General features: G+C 35.9%; 1 protein-coding gene across 6 annotated transcripts in view; it reads left to right on the forward strand.

The window, feature by feature from the left end:
* Nucleotides 1-2394: 2394 nt before the first annotated feature.
* Nucleotides 2395-18537, forward strand: part of LOC121322230 (serine/threonine-protein kinase tousled-like 1) — a 41101-nt gene continuing 24958 nt past the window's right edge. For 2 of the 6 annotated variants that reach the window (XM_041261891.1, XM_041261895.1), the window contains exons 1-2: nucleotides 2432-2503; nucleotides 2649-2779. In XM_041261891.1, the coding sequence (XP_041117825.1) occupies nucleotides 2656-2779 (124 nt within the window). In that variant the 5' untranslated portion in view covers nucleotides 2432-2503; nucleotides 2649-2655. Of the gene's footprint in view, nucleotides 2504-2648; nucleotides 2780-18537 lie in introns of all 6 variants that reach the window. The other 4 variants (XM_041261892.1, XM_041261893.1, XM_041261896.1 and 1 more) reach the window with 4 other exon arrangements.

An 18537-nucleotide genomic window follows, 5' to 3' on the forward strand; every position in this document is an offset into this window, starting at 1 on the left:
CTGTGCAACTTGTTTTATTTACTGACTAATACTGTAATTGTTACTTGATTGATTAGTAACATTATTTTCTTTGTAAAAATTGAATTAGATCTATAAATTAAATTACATTTTTGTAATATTATCTTTATGGTTGGGTTGTGGCATCTATAAAGAATCAAATATTTAAATGTAACTTAACCCTTTTAAAGATTTGGTATCTCAAATATACAGTGGCCCAGGAGCAACAGACTCGGCTTTAAATCAACTAAAGATGGCAAGTTGGTTACCACTATATGAGTGACTTGCTGTTTGTACAGTTTGGATCACCATTGAAAATGACATGTGTTCCCCAATACCCTACACACAAACAATTACATAGGCAGGTTTTGAGCAACTTTACTCAGTGGCTATAAAAGACAACCCACTGAGGGAACATTCTACAGGTTCAATGAAAATAAAAAAACATGTTCAAAAGAACTTCTTAGTATGTATATATATTTTTTGTCTGCCTGAAACGTGAATTTAACATAATCCTAATCCTGAAACAACCTACCTGCTCATCTACAAAAGTGGGCTGCTGCATGGTGTGTGTGTGTATATATATATATATATATATATATATATATATATATATATATGTGTGTGTGTGTGTGTGTGTGTGTGTAACATGCTCTTCATTTTACTGACTCGTTAAAAGATGTTACATGTTGTTTTGTTCCTCCATTGGCCACCCTTTTTAAAAGACACATGATCTAACCTGGAAATGTTAAATTAATACAAGGACAAGGATAATCTATAAGTGACAACCAAAAATGAAATATTTACTATGCAAGTTCTTTAAACTTTAATGGAACAACTCTAGGATATAGTTTCAGAAATGAACTTGTTTGTTGCCACATTCTTATTTTTTGTATGTATATTGAATCCTATGCAGACCCATCCATTTTTTTTTATGTGAGTGCCATCTTTAAACATGTTCAAACTTCAGTGTGTTTAGCAAATTAAAATGGTGTTCAAATTCAAGAATGGATGCATTTGTGGCTGTCACTTATGGGCAACATTCCCATCTTTGGCAAGCTATAAAATGAAGGTGCTCTGGTGTCCCAGTGGTGTAAGCAGCCGTTGTCACATGGACACTGAAACTAAGCTGTGTATAGACAGGGTTGTCCATCATTAAAGTAATTCTCAAAATCACTTTAATCACAATACATATCTATTTATCCATAACACTGAAATACCCCCCAAAATATGTATTTAGAAATTTGCAACATGACCTATCAATTCCCCATTTACAGGATATTTTCTTTGTATTCATCCTAAAAAAAAAAGAATAAATAAATTGAGTTTTTTTTTTTTAATTTGATTTAAAAATGACCAGATGACCTTTAACCCAAGAGAACAAGTTAATGATTGTCCTGTTCAACTCTCTGAGTTACATAAGACCTAAGCCAACTCATCCTTTTAAAAAGGCAAGTACATTTTATCAATGACATAATATTACAGTAATACGTAAGTCATGGGAAACAGGAGTTTAGTATCAACTATTATTAGTCAGTCATTATATTTGTTGTATTTGTGTATTTATGAATACAATGGAATTTTACTATTGGTAAATTATAGATGTAGTGCTATTGTTTTATTGATAATTTAGTTCACAATGGGACTGTTATTGTTTGTTAATTTCTGTTATACTTCAATAAAAATGTAAGTAAAAAGTCAGTTTAAAACACACTGTATGACTTATATTTAACTCATAATTTAAATATATAAAAATCATGAAAATATTTTGTCAAACATGAACATATTTTCCCACTATAAGACAGTAGATAAGTACTAATTTTGTAACCCACTTTCAGATTAAAAAAATATTTAAAAAAAGACATTTGACAGCTTAGGCAGTTATAGCACTGTTGTACTGAGCAGCATTGCAGTGGTTAAAGTACGTCACTTACGACAATCATACGGGATTGTGGGATTGCGAATGCCTTATTGGTGAGTTCCGTGCATGAAAGTTTGTATTTTTATTATAATTTTTTTTTTTTTAATTCTAATTTTTTATTCGGGTTTTTGCTTGTTTGCAAAGTTTTAAAATTGTGTTTTGGATGTCTGTCAACTAGTATTTTTTTTTTTTAAACCTGGGAACATGCATGCCTGCACAATATAGTCATTTAAGGAGGTTGGTAAGCAACAGAACAAACATGTGCCTAATAAGTAATATAATAATACTGGTTGCCGAAATGCATACAGGTAGTAGCATCGATGGTCGCTGTTATAATGGACAGACAGTTTAAAACGGAGTTTTGGGGGTACTAATGCATGCAATGTGTGTGCTTCAAAAGATGCTGACTTGAAAATTTGATGACACATTTTGGGTGGCCTCTTTGTTGCCATTTCCATCAGTTGCATTTTTGCCCTAGGTGCACGAGCCTCGCGATAGTATTTGCACAAGCGGTGCGTGACGCCTGTATTGCAAAGGTTACACACAGACAGGCGATTTCAAGACGCACTGCAGAGGTGTGGGCAGGTTTGTTTTTACAATGTTTAAAATCCACGAGTCTGACAACACATTCCTAGTTAATGAAATAAAACTAGAGCCTTGCGGGTTACGGGAACCGTGGAGTTTTATTGCGATTGACGGCTGTGCTTGTTTGCTTTCTCGTTCTAAAAAGTAGCTTGATGAGTGTCCAAAGTAACAGTGGAAGTTTGGAGGGGACGCCATCTTGGTCCCAGCTCTCCACGTCCCCAACACCGGGCTCGGCTTCTCAGCACAATAACACGGCACCTGTAAAAACCAAGGAAGGTAATACCAAAATATGTACATCTTCTAAGTGTGCTCTTTAAAAAATGCTAGATGTTTTTATTCTCGGAGCTACAAGCCGCATGCAAATACGAGTACCAGGCGAGTTACTTTGAGGCCGCTTTTGGTACTGTACAGTGCAGCTAGTCAATAGGGGTCTGCTTGGTATGGAGTATTAAGAAAAAAATCTCAAGAGGCCAGACCGAAAAGAGAACGAGACGAATTCGCAGTTTGAGTTTAGGAATGTTAGACAACGGAATATTCGTTTTTATAGTATATTGTAGCTTTAGTGGTTTCGGTTTTAAATAAAACAATTTATATAAAGTAATGGTATATATATAGTATATATATATATATATATATATATATATATATATATATATATATATATATATATATATATATGCTCGACATGAAGAGGGTCGGGTCCTTTGACATCATGGAGGACCAATAGGTTTTGTTACATGAGGATCAGTTTTGCAAAATTGGTATTTTGTAGAGTGTTAAAAAAAATACAGGTAATCGAGCTTAAACACGTAACTAATGATAGGAACTTCCATTGCCATTTTTTGGCATCAGCTCTGGGGTGACACATTTGTATTGCAGCTGTGTCATGCACAATGCATACTATCGTGGTGGTGTACGGAGACACGTCTTTTTTTGGCTGTAGTTTATTGCTTAGTGCAAATATTTATTTCATTAAAAAAACATACGTTCAGCTGTTAGGTTATTGTATTTCAGGAGTGCATGTATTAGTAGTAGAGTTGCTCTGGTCTTTATTCCGTTTTGGAACCATTTGCACTTTTAATGTATAGACTTGCACAAGTAAAATGGTGGAGCAGTTCATGCACTTACTATGTCAAGTTCTAGGGGGTTTGTCGCGATGCTGGTTGAACATGCAGTTTGTAATAGTTATTTTAATTTAGTCAGGTTTTCACAGTGTTTGGCCTAACTATCTAGTTTTTAATTGTATTCATTTATTTTGATATAAGCCTCATTTATCTTAAACCTGTTTGCAGTTTGCTTGGCAGAGCATCAATATGGCCAGTTTTAAAATGCCCTTGAGGTCATAAGGTGGTAGTGAGTTTGGCGAGTGTAACTTTGTCAAACAGGGTGAAGTGTTGATACTGTTATTGGAAATGTTATACATCCATGATATTAGACATTCATTTTTGTAATGTCAAATTTTTAAAAAATAAAGGGTATTTTAAGTAAAATGTATCTTTAGTTTGGAAAATCTACTGCTGAAAAGGTGTGTGTGCGCACATCTATGTATGTATGCGTCTATCTACCTATATATATATATATATATATATATATTTCTTCTGTATATTTTAACTAAGTTTGGGCTGTACTTGCATTGTAGTGAGTTTGGTGTGCAGTAATACATAGATACCAGTACAATCTTAGTCAATCTCAATCAGTAGTATTGAAGCTATTGAACCTTCAAATGTTATCTTTTGCAAGTATGCATTTTAAGATATTTAAGTGATTTATTGACCGTGGACAATAGACGCACAAATATTTATTGTTTGGTTTATTTCAAAGGGTTTTACTGTGTCTCTGAGCAAGATTATTAATAATAATAATAATAATAATAATTTAAGAACAGTACTACGTCCTTACAGTGCAGTATCTAGGCCTAAATACAGTTTATGTACTGCATAGTACATGAGTTGAACACAGTTTGAGGTCTTGTTTTGTAGGTTGGTACCATCTCAATAGTCGGCATTTAGGCTATTTGAGTGTACATTTTTTCCTTGATTGATTGAGGGGTTATTTGTATCTGTTCATACACTGCCCTTGAGTTAGAGTCCTGTTGTTTCCAGCTTCATTGTTGCTTTCTGTTTGCCTTGTGGTTTAAAAGTAAAGGTAGGCCTTGCAGTTTTTTATGACCTGTGTTTTGAATATCTCATCTAGATAACACCCTCCTTGGAGAGAAGTATGCATTGAGCCATTGTTGTGGATTCAGCCATTTTGAACTCTTTCATTTAGAATGTATGTGGGAATGCCGGGTCCATATTGATTAGAGGCGTATTTTATCACGTGTTGCTAGGTAGGTTGTAATGGTTCTCAATAAAACGCACCACGTTATGGTTCAAGAGGTAATCCTCTGATGATGATGATGATGATAGTGTTTACACATGTATACAGCTTGTGGCTGGGGTGCTGTTATTCTGTGTTTCTTTTATTAGTCAAACAAAAACATCCATTGCAATGTTATGAAAGAAAAAAAAAAAGGCATCTCTGACATCTAGAAGGGCTCCTGATTTTCCATTCTTGAGAATGGCAAATTCAGTTTTTCAAAATGACCAATTCTGTTTTTACCAATTTTTATTAAGAATTAACAACATAATTTGAACATCATTTTTAAATAAAAAATCTATTTATTTTTTTTATTTTATTTTTTTTTGTATTCAAGTCCCTGAGATACTGTAGTTTTTAGGAGAAATCTTTCTTAACCCTTTGCGGTCCTATGTCGGACCAGGTCCGAAATTACAATTTTCCCTTTCCGTTCCGATGTTGGACCCTGTCTGACGTCATCTAAAAGTCTCTAGTCCCATCTGTAGTTTCATCTGCAACAACGCAGACTGGTTTATGCTGTACTTGCTGTAAAACTGCTTGCATGTGTTTCTTGTATACCCTGGACACAGAGTTGCCTTAGTTAGAGCAGAGCTCTTCAACTAGCTTTTTTTAAAAATTTATTTAAGGGGGCCAGATTGGAAAAAAGTTAGGAGGCGACAGGCCAGAGTGTTTTACTCTGCAATTTTTTTTAAGCAATAATAAATATTACATAAATTAATGTTCACATATTGAACAAGACTTGTACATTCTACCATATGAATAGTACTTTAATAATATAACATTGTGAGAATTTAACAGAAATTGCAAATATTTTAAAATGTATGTGACATTAATGGTACAACTGTTCTGAACAGATCAGCGCTTCTACTTGTGAGCTTCTAACTACTGTGTCCTCTGGGTACGTATTTCCAAAAGCTCCTTGTTTGGTTTCAAAATGCCTTTTCATCTTGTATTCCTTAATTACTGACACATTCATTGCACAGTAAACACGTTGGCTTTGCGTTTGGTACGGTTGGTAAAATAAATAAGTATTTATTGGTCCACTCATTGTTGAATCTACAATTTTCTGTTCTTACAACAGTAGTTAGAGTAGTGAGCACGATATAGCAACATGAGTATATAAAAAAAAAAAAAGTCAGTACGTATTATTTAGGAGTTCGTGATAAATTAGAAATAAGTTATAAAACTAAAGGTTTCACTTCAACCACCGTGTCATTTCCTTGTGGGTGATGGAGTAACGGATTTGCGATAACTAAATAAATTAATGCATACATTTTAATTTAGTTTTTTTTAATAGGGTGTTGACGATCGTTTTTTTTTTTTTTTGGGGGGGGGGGGGGGGGGGGGTTTTTTTTTTTTTTTCAGGTACTTTTCTGTATATACAACTCAAATCTTTCCATAGAACAGAACTCACAAAACAGCTAGTTGCTTTTTTAAACAACTCGTTTCACGCAGCACACAGGCAGCGCAGCAGCAGAGTCAGACAGTCCTTCAGCATAACGCCCACAAAACCTCCTGTTTACTCGTTATCCAGTGATCCAAATAAACATACACAGACAGTTTATACAAGTGTCATTGCTGGGCTTCTGGGTAGTCTAGTTTTCAAAGCAATCCATTCTTTTTTTTAGAATAACAGCGGTAAAATACTTTTTTTTTTTTTAAGGTGCAGTTGCAAAGGAGAATTCCATTCCCAAAATGCCAATTCTGTGATTATGCAATCGTGGAAAATCAGTAGCCCTAGTCTAGGTTACATCAGATGGACTGACATAATATATCGAACTGCTAAAATAAAGCAACTTTATTCTTTTTGAAGAATAATAGAAAAGCTGTAGCCATTTTTGTTCTGAAATAACTTGGAAGTCACGTGTAGGATGTGGCTGATTTTCATTCCATGTGAAATCCACATGTGGCAAAACTTCACCTCTTCAGAATTACGCTAGAGTTGGTGTACGTGCTGATGGCATTCAGAAGCTGACCCATGGCAGTTTAGTTTTATTTTATACTGGACACGCATGGCATGAAGTTAGGGTCATGAAGGCCAAGGCAATTTTGCCTTTGTTGGACGTAACAATTCAGCAGCACCAAGGCAGTTGTAGGGGGCAAAAAGGCAAAACATATATTCAACCCAAGGACACCAAGGAAATTAAATACTCATTCAAAAAACAACAAAAAAGAAATACAGAGCATATTATGCAACAGGTAATTTTGCAAAAAATAAATACTCTTGGTATTTTTACTAAACTCAAATATTTACTAACGTCACACACCACTAACTAATACATAGGTTAGACTAGAGGCTTAGAAACAGCCTTAATGATACAACAGCATTATACGCGATATCAGTGAAGGGGAAGGGCAAACTGGCTGACGATTTACCCATGGCTGGAGTTTAATAACTACAGTGGTCAAATTAATTATTTGGTCTGCAGTTGTTACAAAACCTGTACAAACAACATGGATTAAATTAAAATAAAAACTTAATCAGGCAATGGAGAGTGCTCTGCATCACAGTGATGAACAGCTGGATGTACGTAAGGTTAGATGTTTACATTTTGAGAGTTTTTGAAATTTTACAGTTGCAGTGAATTTGCAGTTTTGTTATGGTACATTGCTGGACACTTGATTCATGGGGAAAAAATCGATATGTTGTTTAAGTGTACACATTTCGTGAACGCACACGTTTTACTAGTTAAAAAGCAGAACACTTAAGGTAGTGAGAATATTTTACAAAAAGAAATTAAAACAGAAATTGATGCACTTCTGAAGATTGTTTTGTTCACTATTATGTTATCTCTCCTACTCGTTTTAAATAATGCAAGGAGCTACTACTTGAACCATGTCATAGCTACTTGCTCAGCTTTTTTTATGATGTAAGAATTTGAGCAAAACTGATCTACCTATTGTGTGTTAATTTTTAGCACCAGTGTTTTGGAGGTTTTAACACCAAATTACAAAACAGCAACGGTCATTGAAATGTCTAAATAAATTAGGAATTTATATACACTGAATAAATGAAAGGAGTTAGAATGTGTATTAAACAGTTGCATTTTAAAGTATTGCAATTTTGAGCCCGTTCTGTCACAATTCAATTTCATTCTGTCTAATCTCGTCTTTTCTGCAGTACTTGAGAACTGTAAATTGACATTAATATTATTATTGTCAGGGATGAATTGTTGTGCACCCATTGCTTACCTGAACATTAGGTAAACCCTAGAACACTTCGCTGCCGATTTTAGACTGCTCTTCCTTCTTTAAACATTTTTTGAGTTGGCACAGGGTCACAGACCAAAAATCAGTGACGTTGCCAGTGAATACGTGTGATTAAAAAATCCTGGGAGCGCGGTCATATTGAGCTCAGTCTAACAGCGCCCCTCCCTGTTTATCTGTCCTTAACCAATGATACAGTACGTCTTTGTCGTCGCTTAGTGCCAGGAGGTGCACAGTAAAAAGAATGGGAACAATGCATTGTGATAAGGCCAAATAAAAAAAAAAAGAAAAGTGTGGTTTGGGTTACACTGGGGAAAACAAAATAGGGGTAGGTAGGTAAAACTTTTTTTATTTCCTGAATAAGCAGTGCGAGCATGGTAAAATTTGGCAAGTGCTATTTTCCATTACAATGTTAGTAACCCTTTTGTACTTTCATTAGTTACACTGTAATCTTGCTTAATTCTCCCATCACCTCCCCTTTCTTCTTCTCACAGCTGGCTCGGTCTCATTTTGAGGGTGCATCTTTGTTAATTATTTTATGTGAAACCACTGGAACTAAAATAGAGCAGCATCACTATTGTGACACTTAATGAATGTCAGTACATTCTTTTCTATACTGACAAAATACTGCCATAAAAAGTCTGCTGCAAGTAAAGTAATTTTTGTAGTACAGGGAGAAGAGAGTTGAGTCTCCTATTAAAAAACAAACCTGTAGTAATTGTAATCTTGATGGAATACAGAAAATAACAAGATGTGGCAGTTAGGTTAAGTGAAACAAGTCAGTTTTAGCTTTAAAACTCTTACATATAGTTTTTTGTGCATTATTAATGTTATCATGTTACATGTGTTTAGACACCAGCTTTTTTTTTTTTTTTTTAAAGAATGCATCCTTATTTATCTTAAACCATGATTTGCAATGATACGTTGCAACATTAAAATCCTGAAATCTGTCATTTTAATTTTGACAAATTAAAAATGTTGGATTTACCAGGTCAAAGTGAAGTAGTATTCATACAGTACAAAAACATTGCAAATTCAAAAGTCAGTAAATTGAAAAACCCCTGTGATTTCCCAGTACAGCACTGGGCACTGCAGAACACTGTCTGTAGAGCTGAATTAAAGCATTCTGCAAAGCACATCCTTTGCAGGCAGAACTAACTTGGATGCTGGTATTTAATGAATGGCTCCTGTTTCTGAAGGTGCTGCTTCTCGCGTTTGGATTGTGGTGTTTTACTGTGTTGTATATTGAAGATGTATATTTGTAAGTAGACATTGCATCTCAACCTTCTGGGATAAGCCATAACAAAGAAACATTTTCAAGAATAATGTCTACACAGTGTTCTCTCCAGGAATTTTTCACAGTGTAGTGGTGGAAGGAGCGGGGGGTAGGGCTGGGGCTGGGCGGGGTGGGGAAAGAAATGGAGATCCTCGCAACCCCCTGCAGGTGAGGCAGGACATGCACGTGGTTACGCTTTGTGGAAGTAGTTGTCAGGATAATGTTCTATGTCTGTGGTTGTCAGCAGGTAGATACAGAGTCTGCGTCTTAGGATGACGTACTCCCTAGCAATTCATGGACACCATTCAATGCAGGGGATACTAGGTTTTTGCCATAGTGTTGTTGTTTCTGTTCGACTGAGAAACCTGTTTTCTACCTTTCAAAACATCAAAATGGCCTACGATTATGTGGCTATAATTAGTGCTGTTTTTATTCTTCTTTAAATAGCATAAATGTTAGGTTTTCTAAACCATTTTTTTAATTCACAACTGCATAGTAGTAGTAGTTTCTGCATGTGAGTTGTATTAGTTGTAGTCAAACAATATACTGTAGGCTAATTATTGATTACTATAAAAACTATACTAAACATGCATCATCTCACATTTTAAATATTCTGAGAAACGTTACTGTGATCATGTGAGTGTGGAGTTTTGCTTTTGTTATCGTTGTTCCGAATGATATAGTTGTTGCACCATTAAAAGACTTCCACTTGATCACACGTGTGTAAGAATAAGTGGAAAACCCGTTTGTCACCTTTGTTCCATAGTTGAGGAATATACAACAGAAATGTTTTTTCCACTTGTCGCAAGTAAAACTGGACATGTACGGTGTCCCACAATTTATATTGTAAAACCTACATACTATCCTATGGGAAACCTTAAGTCATACAAAAGGATTATTGTAAAATTGTGGAACTTTGGATTTTTTTTTCTAAAGACCTTGAAATAAAAAAGATTGAATATCTCAAAACTGTTTGGAATACAAGTTACTGTTCATCTGAATGTTTTATTTATTTAACCCAGGTTTTAATGCTAGGTTCCCGCTAGCCACTCGCCACGTTGCCACAAGCAAAACGTTTTCCTGAAGTTCCCCATGGTGGCGAAGGCTTTGAAAAATGTACTTGTGTAAGACTGCCAGCACATTCAACGTGTGCTGGTAGATGAGTCATTCCATACTGTTTAGTTTGATTTCATTTTGCCAAATGAAAGCTCTTTAGATTGATCACGTAACATATGCATGCCACAAACTGGAGGACAGAGGCTCTAATAGAAACAATCAGCGGACGGCGCTGCTTATAAAAAAACAAAGAAAACAAAACAAAAAAAACCCACATGGCATCCAAACGGGGGAAAAAAATATTATTAAACAAATTGTACAGCCCAATTACCAGAATCATGTTCTAAAAGAGGCAGCCCAAGGAATACCAGTCACCCATGCACCCAACCAAAATGTGACCGTGATGCTAATCACAGGGAGGTGGAGCAGTCATGGTTTCAAACCCTCTGGTCACGAAAGAACATTTTCACAAACTGCAAACCAGAAACACGCAGCTTCAAGATAACACTAAGGGCAATATTTTAATGTCGGTAGTCACAGGTGAAAGAACTCGGTAAAAAAATGTACTGTTATGTTTTCACAAAACAAGGCAAAGCCTAGTGATAACAGAAATATGAAAATTGGAAAGTGCTTTTTTTGTGCCAATGTATTGAGAGAGAATCCTCATACACAGGAATGCAGAATAACTTTTTAAAATTTTATTTATGTAGCATACATTTGTATTTTAAATGTTTCATTGCATTGCAACAAATTCAGTGAGAACTGAACTTTCCTTTTGCGATCAGCTTTAAAACATCAAGAGTGAGAGTGACAGACTTGACAGCGATAATAGGCAGTCCTCCAAAAATGTATCCGCCCCTCGTTGTTTTGTTGAAATACCAAATCGCACAATATTTCACTCAAAACCACTTGAAGTGAATTGCCGACCCCTGCTTTAAACTGTTACTGTGAGGGAAGTGGTGGTTTTTTTGTTTAGTTTTTTTAAGCATTTAACTCGATAATAATCAATAATCAGTGTTAGAATTTGCACGATAATCAATGTCAGGGTTCAATTTACAACACTAATAATTGTTGTTAATTAACTCGGTTTGCCAAAAGGTGTGCCAACAAATGGTATGTGTTCAAAAGTTCGTTCTCTAACCTTCGTCAGGTGGCATTCGCGCACTATTTTTTTTTTTCTCTGTTAACAGAAACCGTTTGACAATGTGTGAATGCTATAAATCACACTGTCACTCACATGCAACATTTGGTCTTTTGATTTGTATAATGCATATTACATAACCAAAAGTTGTATTAAAATTCACTACCAAATTGTTGTACAGCGGAGTATATTCTACTTTAAAGATATTGATCTTTTACTGATATTTTTTAGAAGTCTCCTTAAAGAAGCGTATGACTTGTCATTAGATGATCAGAACTGTGTCATTTTGGTAATTCACCAGCATTTCCAACAAGGCTGCATCCTGACTTTGCTAGACCACACCCACACTCTATGGGATATGAAAATGGACAGGAAATGTCCTTTAACCTGATTGATCAATATGAGGTCTATAATGTTAGGTAAAGTTCATTGAATGTTATCTTTTTAAATTAGGTTTAATCTCTCTCCCAGAAAATATGTAAATAATTGATAAAAGAAAATCTCTGTTTTAGTACGTGGCTTTTGAAAGTTGTCTTCCAAGGTAGACTGAAGTCTTCTTTCTTGCTGACCTGTACATTCAAGATATCTGTTTCAATTTAGTATAGCAGATAAAAAAAGAGAATAGCATTTCCTGTCCGCGGCAATACAGTCACCACAAAAACAAAATAGCAGCTAGTCTCAGGTTTGAATGACAAGTTGTAGAAATGAAACAACTGGATGCAGATTGATTTTACTTTATCTGCTAGGCAGGTAATAAGTCTATTGATGCATCTTTTTAATAGATTTGTTTTTGTTTCGGAAGGCTCTGTGGATCATTAGCCATGTAAAATCTTTTAGATTGTTACATATAATACAAATATTTTCTGTATGTTTAACAGGATTAGCTTGTCTACTTTTATAACAATATTCCCCCAGTCATTATAACCAGGAGTTGCGCCCAGGTATGTTGTTTTTCTTACCTTTTGTTAGATGAAGCCACATATGCATGAATTGTGTCTTTAGTTGGAGAACAGAATTATGTTTGACGAGTAGTAACATAATGATTTTTGTGTTTGATGATGAACTTCGTGTTAATTGGTACGAGTAAATAAACAACAACTGATGTGAAATCTAAGTAGATTGTAAATGGAGATCTTTATTCTTAGCAGATCTACCGAGGATGTTTCCTCCTTTTACTCAGTGAGTGTCATGTTAATTGTAGATTTCCGTAGCCTACAGCTTAATTAAATCAGGGCATGAAATTAAAGCTGGCCATGTAGCAGTTGCCGTGGGTGCCCTTCTCAATTGCCGCAATGCCCCTCTATGTATCTCTCTTCACAGTCATGCTAATCTCCAAAACAAGTGCACAAAACTTGATAATTTTTTCAGGTCAGTATTTTAGAAATATTTACATTACTTACAAGTGATTTTCTTTCAGATTTTATATATATATACTGTAACTTGAATATGTTTCAATTGCCGTTGTCCCCTTATTTTAATTTTCTTATTTTTACCACAACAAAAGCAAAACTGTAGGAAATACTATTCTATGTTGTATTAGTGTTTTATGATTTTGTCCATGTTACGATAAGTTTTATTATTTTCAGTTCATCCATATATAAAGCTACTAACCGTTCCCTTTTTTTTCCCCCCAGGACAGTCCTCTTTTTAGGTAGTATGTCCCAAGTGTCCCCACAAGATTTGTAAAATCTCACTTTTGTCCTGCTTTTAGCTAGTTGTCCCGTTTTTCATGAAAGTCTGTTTTGTCATAGCTCAGCGGTAAACCACCCTGAAGCACCTTGGCATTTTGTATGTTAGATGCGGAAATAAGATTTCTGAGTTTAGTTTTTGTTGAACAGAGTAGAATATATTGCATTCAAATTGAACAAAAATGGTCCCATGGATTAGCGATAAAAACCTTGCTGGCTTCAGTGCAGGGAGCTGTGTCCTCGCAGCCTCAAATCTACAGCTATAGAATGAACTAGTTTTGCTTCATAAAGTTGAATTTACTTTAACATATTACAGTTTTGTAGTTTTCCACAGTACAACGAAAACTGGCAAATGGAAAAATGGGACATTTTGAAATGAACAAATATATTGTACTACTATTATGGCTTCCAGTAGACTTTTGCAATATCATTTTGTAGTTTCTTTCATTACATGATGTTAAATAAAATATCTAAATTATCTAAGTTATATTCATATAGTTTATATAAATAGTTAATAAGTCAAACTGTGTTGTTTTTTTTCTGTGGCCAATAATTACCTTTATATATGAATCGTAAGCAAAATTACACAGCATTCTAAACTTTGTCCTTGACTTCAGTTTAGTGGCCTTGCAATGTATCAAACTGAAGGCTATTTTGGCCTTGCCCTTTTTGTTGCTAATTTAGAGCCATGTGACATGTCCCATTAGTAGTCTCTGCCCTCAGTGAACTATTCCAAATGCACGATTCAGCATGTGAGGAAGGCCTAGTATTACACCAGTAGCAAAAGAAAGAGCTGTCAGGCCATCCTCAAGTGTGTGAACATTTTAAACAAAAAATAAAATAAAAAAAAGCGTAATCCATACTACCCAAATTATCCTTTGCTTGGGGATATGTTTCGCTATAGTGGAGACGGTTGTCTGTCGCTCCATCTATAAGTTTGTTGAATTTCTAGTGTTCATCTAGGTAGCAATTCAAGTTTTTAATGGGGTCCCTGACAGTGTATAGCCAAAAAATGCTACTTGTCCTGTTTACTTGTTTTAGGCTGATTGTTAAAAAGAAAGTTGCTTGTTACAATTGTAAACCTGCTAGTTGCTTCTGATCTAAAAGCTGCGACAGTCCCCAAGCTTTTAGCACAGCATGTTGTGCCTGTGATACTGAGTACCCCTGCTAAAGATCTGCGGGTGAAACTCCCATTTTATAATACATTTTCAATAACACAGTATTTAAAACCAATTATATTTGATGGTTAATTTTAGGACTGTGTTCAGAGGTTCGTTCACTAACCAGGAATTGAAAGGTAGTTTTAAACTTTGAGGTTCGTCAGGCGGCATTAACGTGCTTTTTTTTTTCCTTTTTTTTTTTTTTCTCTTAACAGAAACAGTTTGACGATGTGTCAACATTATAAATCACACATTAACTCTTTGCAGTCAATTTATTCAGCCCTTGTCAGGCGTGTCGGGTCCAATTTATTTTCACATGTGCTGTTTAAATTCCCCCCCCCCCCCCCCCCCCAGAATAAAACGGGTTTAAAAGGCACTGCATGACAAAATTACATCAGTAGTGCATCTCCAGCCAAGCCCCTCCCCTTGTTCGCTGTATTTTTCACATACCTCTTTATAGACGTGCATACTGATCAGTGTTGCCAGGTCTGTGGTTTTCTTGCGGAATTTGGCTACTTTAAAAAGACAGCCACGAGAAATATTTAGGAGTTGCTGGTTGCTACGTTTTGGGCTACTTTTAAAAGGTCATGTGGTTTTTTGGGCTAGTTTATATGTATGTGTGTGTGTGTGTGTGTGTGTGTGTGTATATATATATATATATAAAATATATAAGAATAACTTTATTAAAATGAATAAACTTTTGCAGCCTACCCGCTGCAGTGCACACAAACAATGTAAAACTGTGTTTCCCTATAAAATAACATGTTGCGCATGACCACAACCACCACTGCGCATAACCATGCGAGTGGACAGGAGAGACGAACGATTGTGTTAATTGACAGTGAAAAGCAGACATTTTAAGAAACGGTAGAAATATCCAAACCGCTAAAAAGCGGAAAAAGTAAAGGAGTTTAAGAAAAGTAACGAAGCAGAGATGCCACTGGGTAAGTGGGCTAAATACGGAAAAAAAATACTACAAAGACTGGGAGAAAGAAAAAGGGTTAAAATAGTGGATTAGCAGTGTACCTGGCGATGACTCAAAATTGCCAAATCATATTGCCATTCCAGCATCCTCACTGTAGATCATTTGGGATGCATAGTCAGGGAAGTTGCACAGAAGGATAGTAGTCTTCATAGAATAAAATGCTCAGCACTTATAAAATCTGTCATCGGGCCCGTTGTTCATCAGGAGATGCTTGAAGACATCGACAAAGAGCCATACTGTCTAATAGCAGACGAACGCGCAGACAACAGTGCAAAGAAGCAACTTTGTGTGGTGTTAAGGTACTTCAGCAGAAAACTTGAACGTATCGTGACATCGTTTGCCGGGATTATTAGCTTGCCGGCCGGTGATTCTCACAGCATTGCAGCAGCCTTATTTAAATTCTTAAAGGAAAACCAACTGGAAGAGGAAAGATGCATTGGTCTGGCAACATTTGCAGTACAATGTGTGGGAAAAATAATTCGGTACTAACAAAGTTAAGGGAGGTGAATCCAAAATTGTGAACATTAAGTGTGTTTGTCATTTACTGCAGCTCTGTGCATCTAAAGCAATGGACGTACTTTCTCGAAACACTGAGTACATGGTATCACAGGTGTACTCGTGGTTTTCCACAGCACTCAGCGTCAAAATAAGCACCGTTATCTCTATGCCACCATTAATGTTGGAGAAGCCCCGCTGAAGATTTTGCAGCTTTCTGACACAAGATTGCTCGCAATTAGCTAGTGTGTTGATCGAGTCCTTTCTCAGTACTAAGACACTGAAAGGAACTACAGTGCTGAACTACTGTACCAGATGTATTCAGACCGCGTAAACAGAATGTATCTGTTTATTCTTCAGCCCGTTGTCAGTGAGGTCAGCCTAATAAACAAGCTGTTTCAGCTTGACAGCGCCAATCCAGCAAAACTTCTTGCTGATTTAATGACATTTTACGGCAGTTTTATCCAACGAATCATGAAACCTCACGATTTTCCAACATGGTCATCTGTAATGGATTTTGACATAATGTCTGACAGAAACAGCTTGCCACTTTCAGCAGTGGACTTCTTCGGGATCAAGTTCCAGTTAGAACTGTCAGAATCAAAGATCGAACCTCAGAAAGCAGAGGATGTCAAATGCAGTGATGACATGTTCGAGTTTCTGAAAGAGATAAAGAGAGTTTTGGGTTGAAGTGGCGAAACACACAGATGCAGCTGGTGATAAAGATTTCACTGAACTTGGTCTTTTTGCCTTATCTCTTTTAGCCCTACCATTTAGCAATGCATCAGTGGAACAAGCTTTTTCACAAATGGCCCTAATTCAATCCAAACTACAAAACCGAATGCAAGAGAAATTGTTGGAAAACATTCTTAGGGTCAGAGCATATATGCAGCGTAATAAGATGTGCTGCAACCAATTTCAGCCATCCAAAGCAATGCTGTCACTGTTTACAGGCGACATCTATGAAGCAAATAATGCAGAAGATGGTGCCGACTCAGAGGAGCTTTTTTGAAACTAAAACAAATATAAGAAGAAAAAAACAAAGTAAAAATGTTTTATTTTGTACATACTTTTTTTTCTTTGTACATATTTAAAATGGACTTGAGATACACCTGTTTGATGTTAACAGCCAGTCCTTGCTTGAGGAGGTAAGAAGTTTAAGGTAAGAAGTTTAATGCTTTTATGTGTTATATTTCAATGCATGGGGCATACTTTCAATTAACTTAGCTTTTTTTCTGTTTATTTAAAAAAAGGTAGGTTGTAGGCTCTATTTTTTTGCAGTTTGTTAAGGTGCATTTAATTGATGTGGATGTTTAATTGATGTGATCATCTAATTAGATTGGTGGTATAACTTTAAAAGATTGAACTGTTTTTGGGAAACAGTAGCAGCATTAAAGGAACCACACTGTAATCCGGTTGCTGGTATGAATGTTGATTGTGCCTACAGAGTTTCGTATGTTTTTTTTATTTTTTAATGACGTGTGGATGAGCGGTGCTGAGGCTTGTCATTTTTATCACTTCTATACTATATATCTTACGATAACTTTTGGTTTTTTATGCATAGGGATACATGTTAATAGCAATAAGCTTGGTTTCAGTTTTAAAAAAAAGGGCTAGTTTTGAAGTGACTTTGTGATATAAACACTGTAGAAATCTGGCAACCCTGATACTGATAAATCCTCGCCTGATCACTCTTTTTATCACCAAACTCCTCAATGTGATCCAAGGCATTATTACTATAACATCTCAAAAAGCTCTGCAAATGTCTGTGATATTCTTTGAGCGCTGGATGCGGGAGCAGCTATGGGTCTGTGTTATCTCTGTGGTGCACGGGCTATCTGTATTGCTCAGATACGCCTCACCTTTTTTTTCGGTCTCCTTGGCCATTGAAAGGTTTTCTCGGTATTTTCTGGAGAAAAAACATGACTTGAGACCTGTGCTTTACGACTTTTTGATGATGTCGGACAGGGTCTGACATTGCACTGTAAAGGGAAAATTGTAATATGGGACCGAAAAGGGTTAACATTATGGCCTATTCACATGGAAATAATTTGATCTGTCATTTCTTTTTAAGTTGCTGTTGGTTACAATTTATGAGTTACATGGCATAGCTTCTGCCGGCGAAAGCAGCAGTCTCTTCCAGTGTGCCGCGGCTGCAGAGATGCATTTCACTTTGCTGTCATATTTTAATCAAAACTTTACATGACTTGGCAGAGCCACTTAGATTTGTATTATCTAAAGTGACTACAACTATTTGGTCATTTTTCCAAACAGTACATTAGAGATAGCCTACCCTTTCCAGCAACAGAACTTTCGACAGCAAAAACTCTGGTTGATAATTTTGTTTTGCGTCTCCATATTTGAATATGTATAGTATCTCATTTATACATGTGTGTGGATTTGTTATTAATTGACTTACTGCCCACATCGCAACCAAGATATGTGGAATATCTCTTTCATGCATGTGTAGGCACATCACATACTGGAGTGCTCAGAGAAGCATTTCACCCAAGTGGATTCGCTTACACTTATACAGACAGTACATTATTAAGGCCCTACCTATTTCACGGCCGTGAACAGTGAAATTCATTCTTCACCGTAAAAATTGTCTATTGTGTACTTTTACCCTGCACTTAAATCCAATTAAGTTATGTATATCGGTCCAGGT

This window comes from Polyodon spathula, chromosome 10 (genome assembly GCF_017654505.1).
Source record: "Polyodon spathula isolate WHYD16114869_AA chromosome 10, ASM1765450v1, whole genome shotgun sequence".
Taxonomy (NCBI): Eukaryota; Metazoa; Chordata; class Actinopteri; order Acipenseriformes; family Polyodontidae; genus Polyodon; species Polyodon spathula.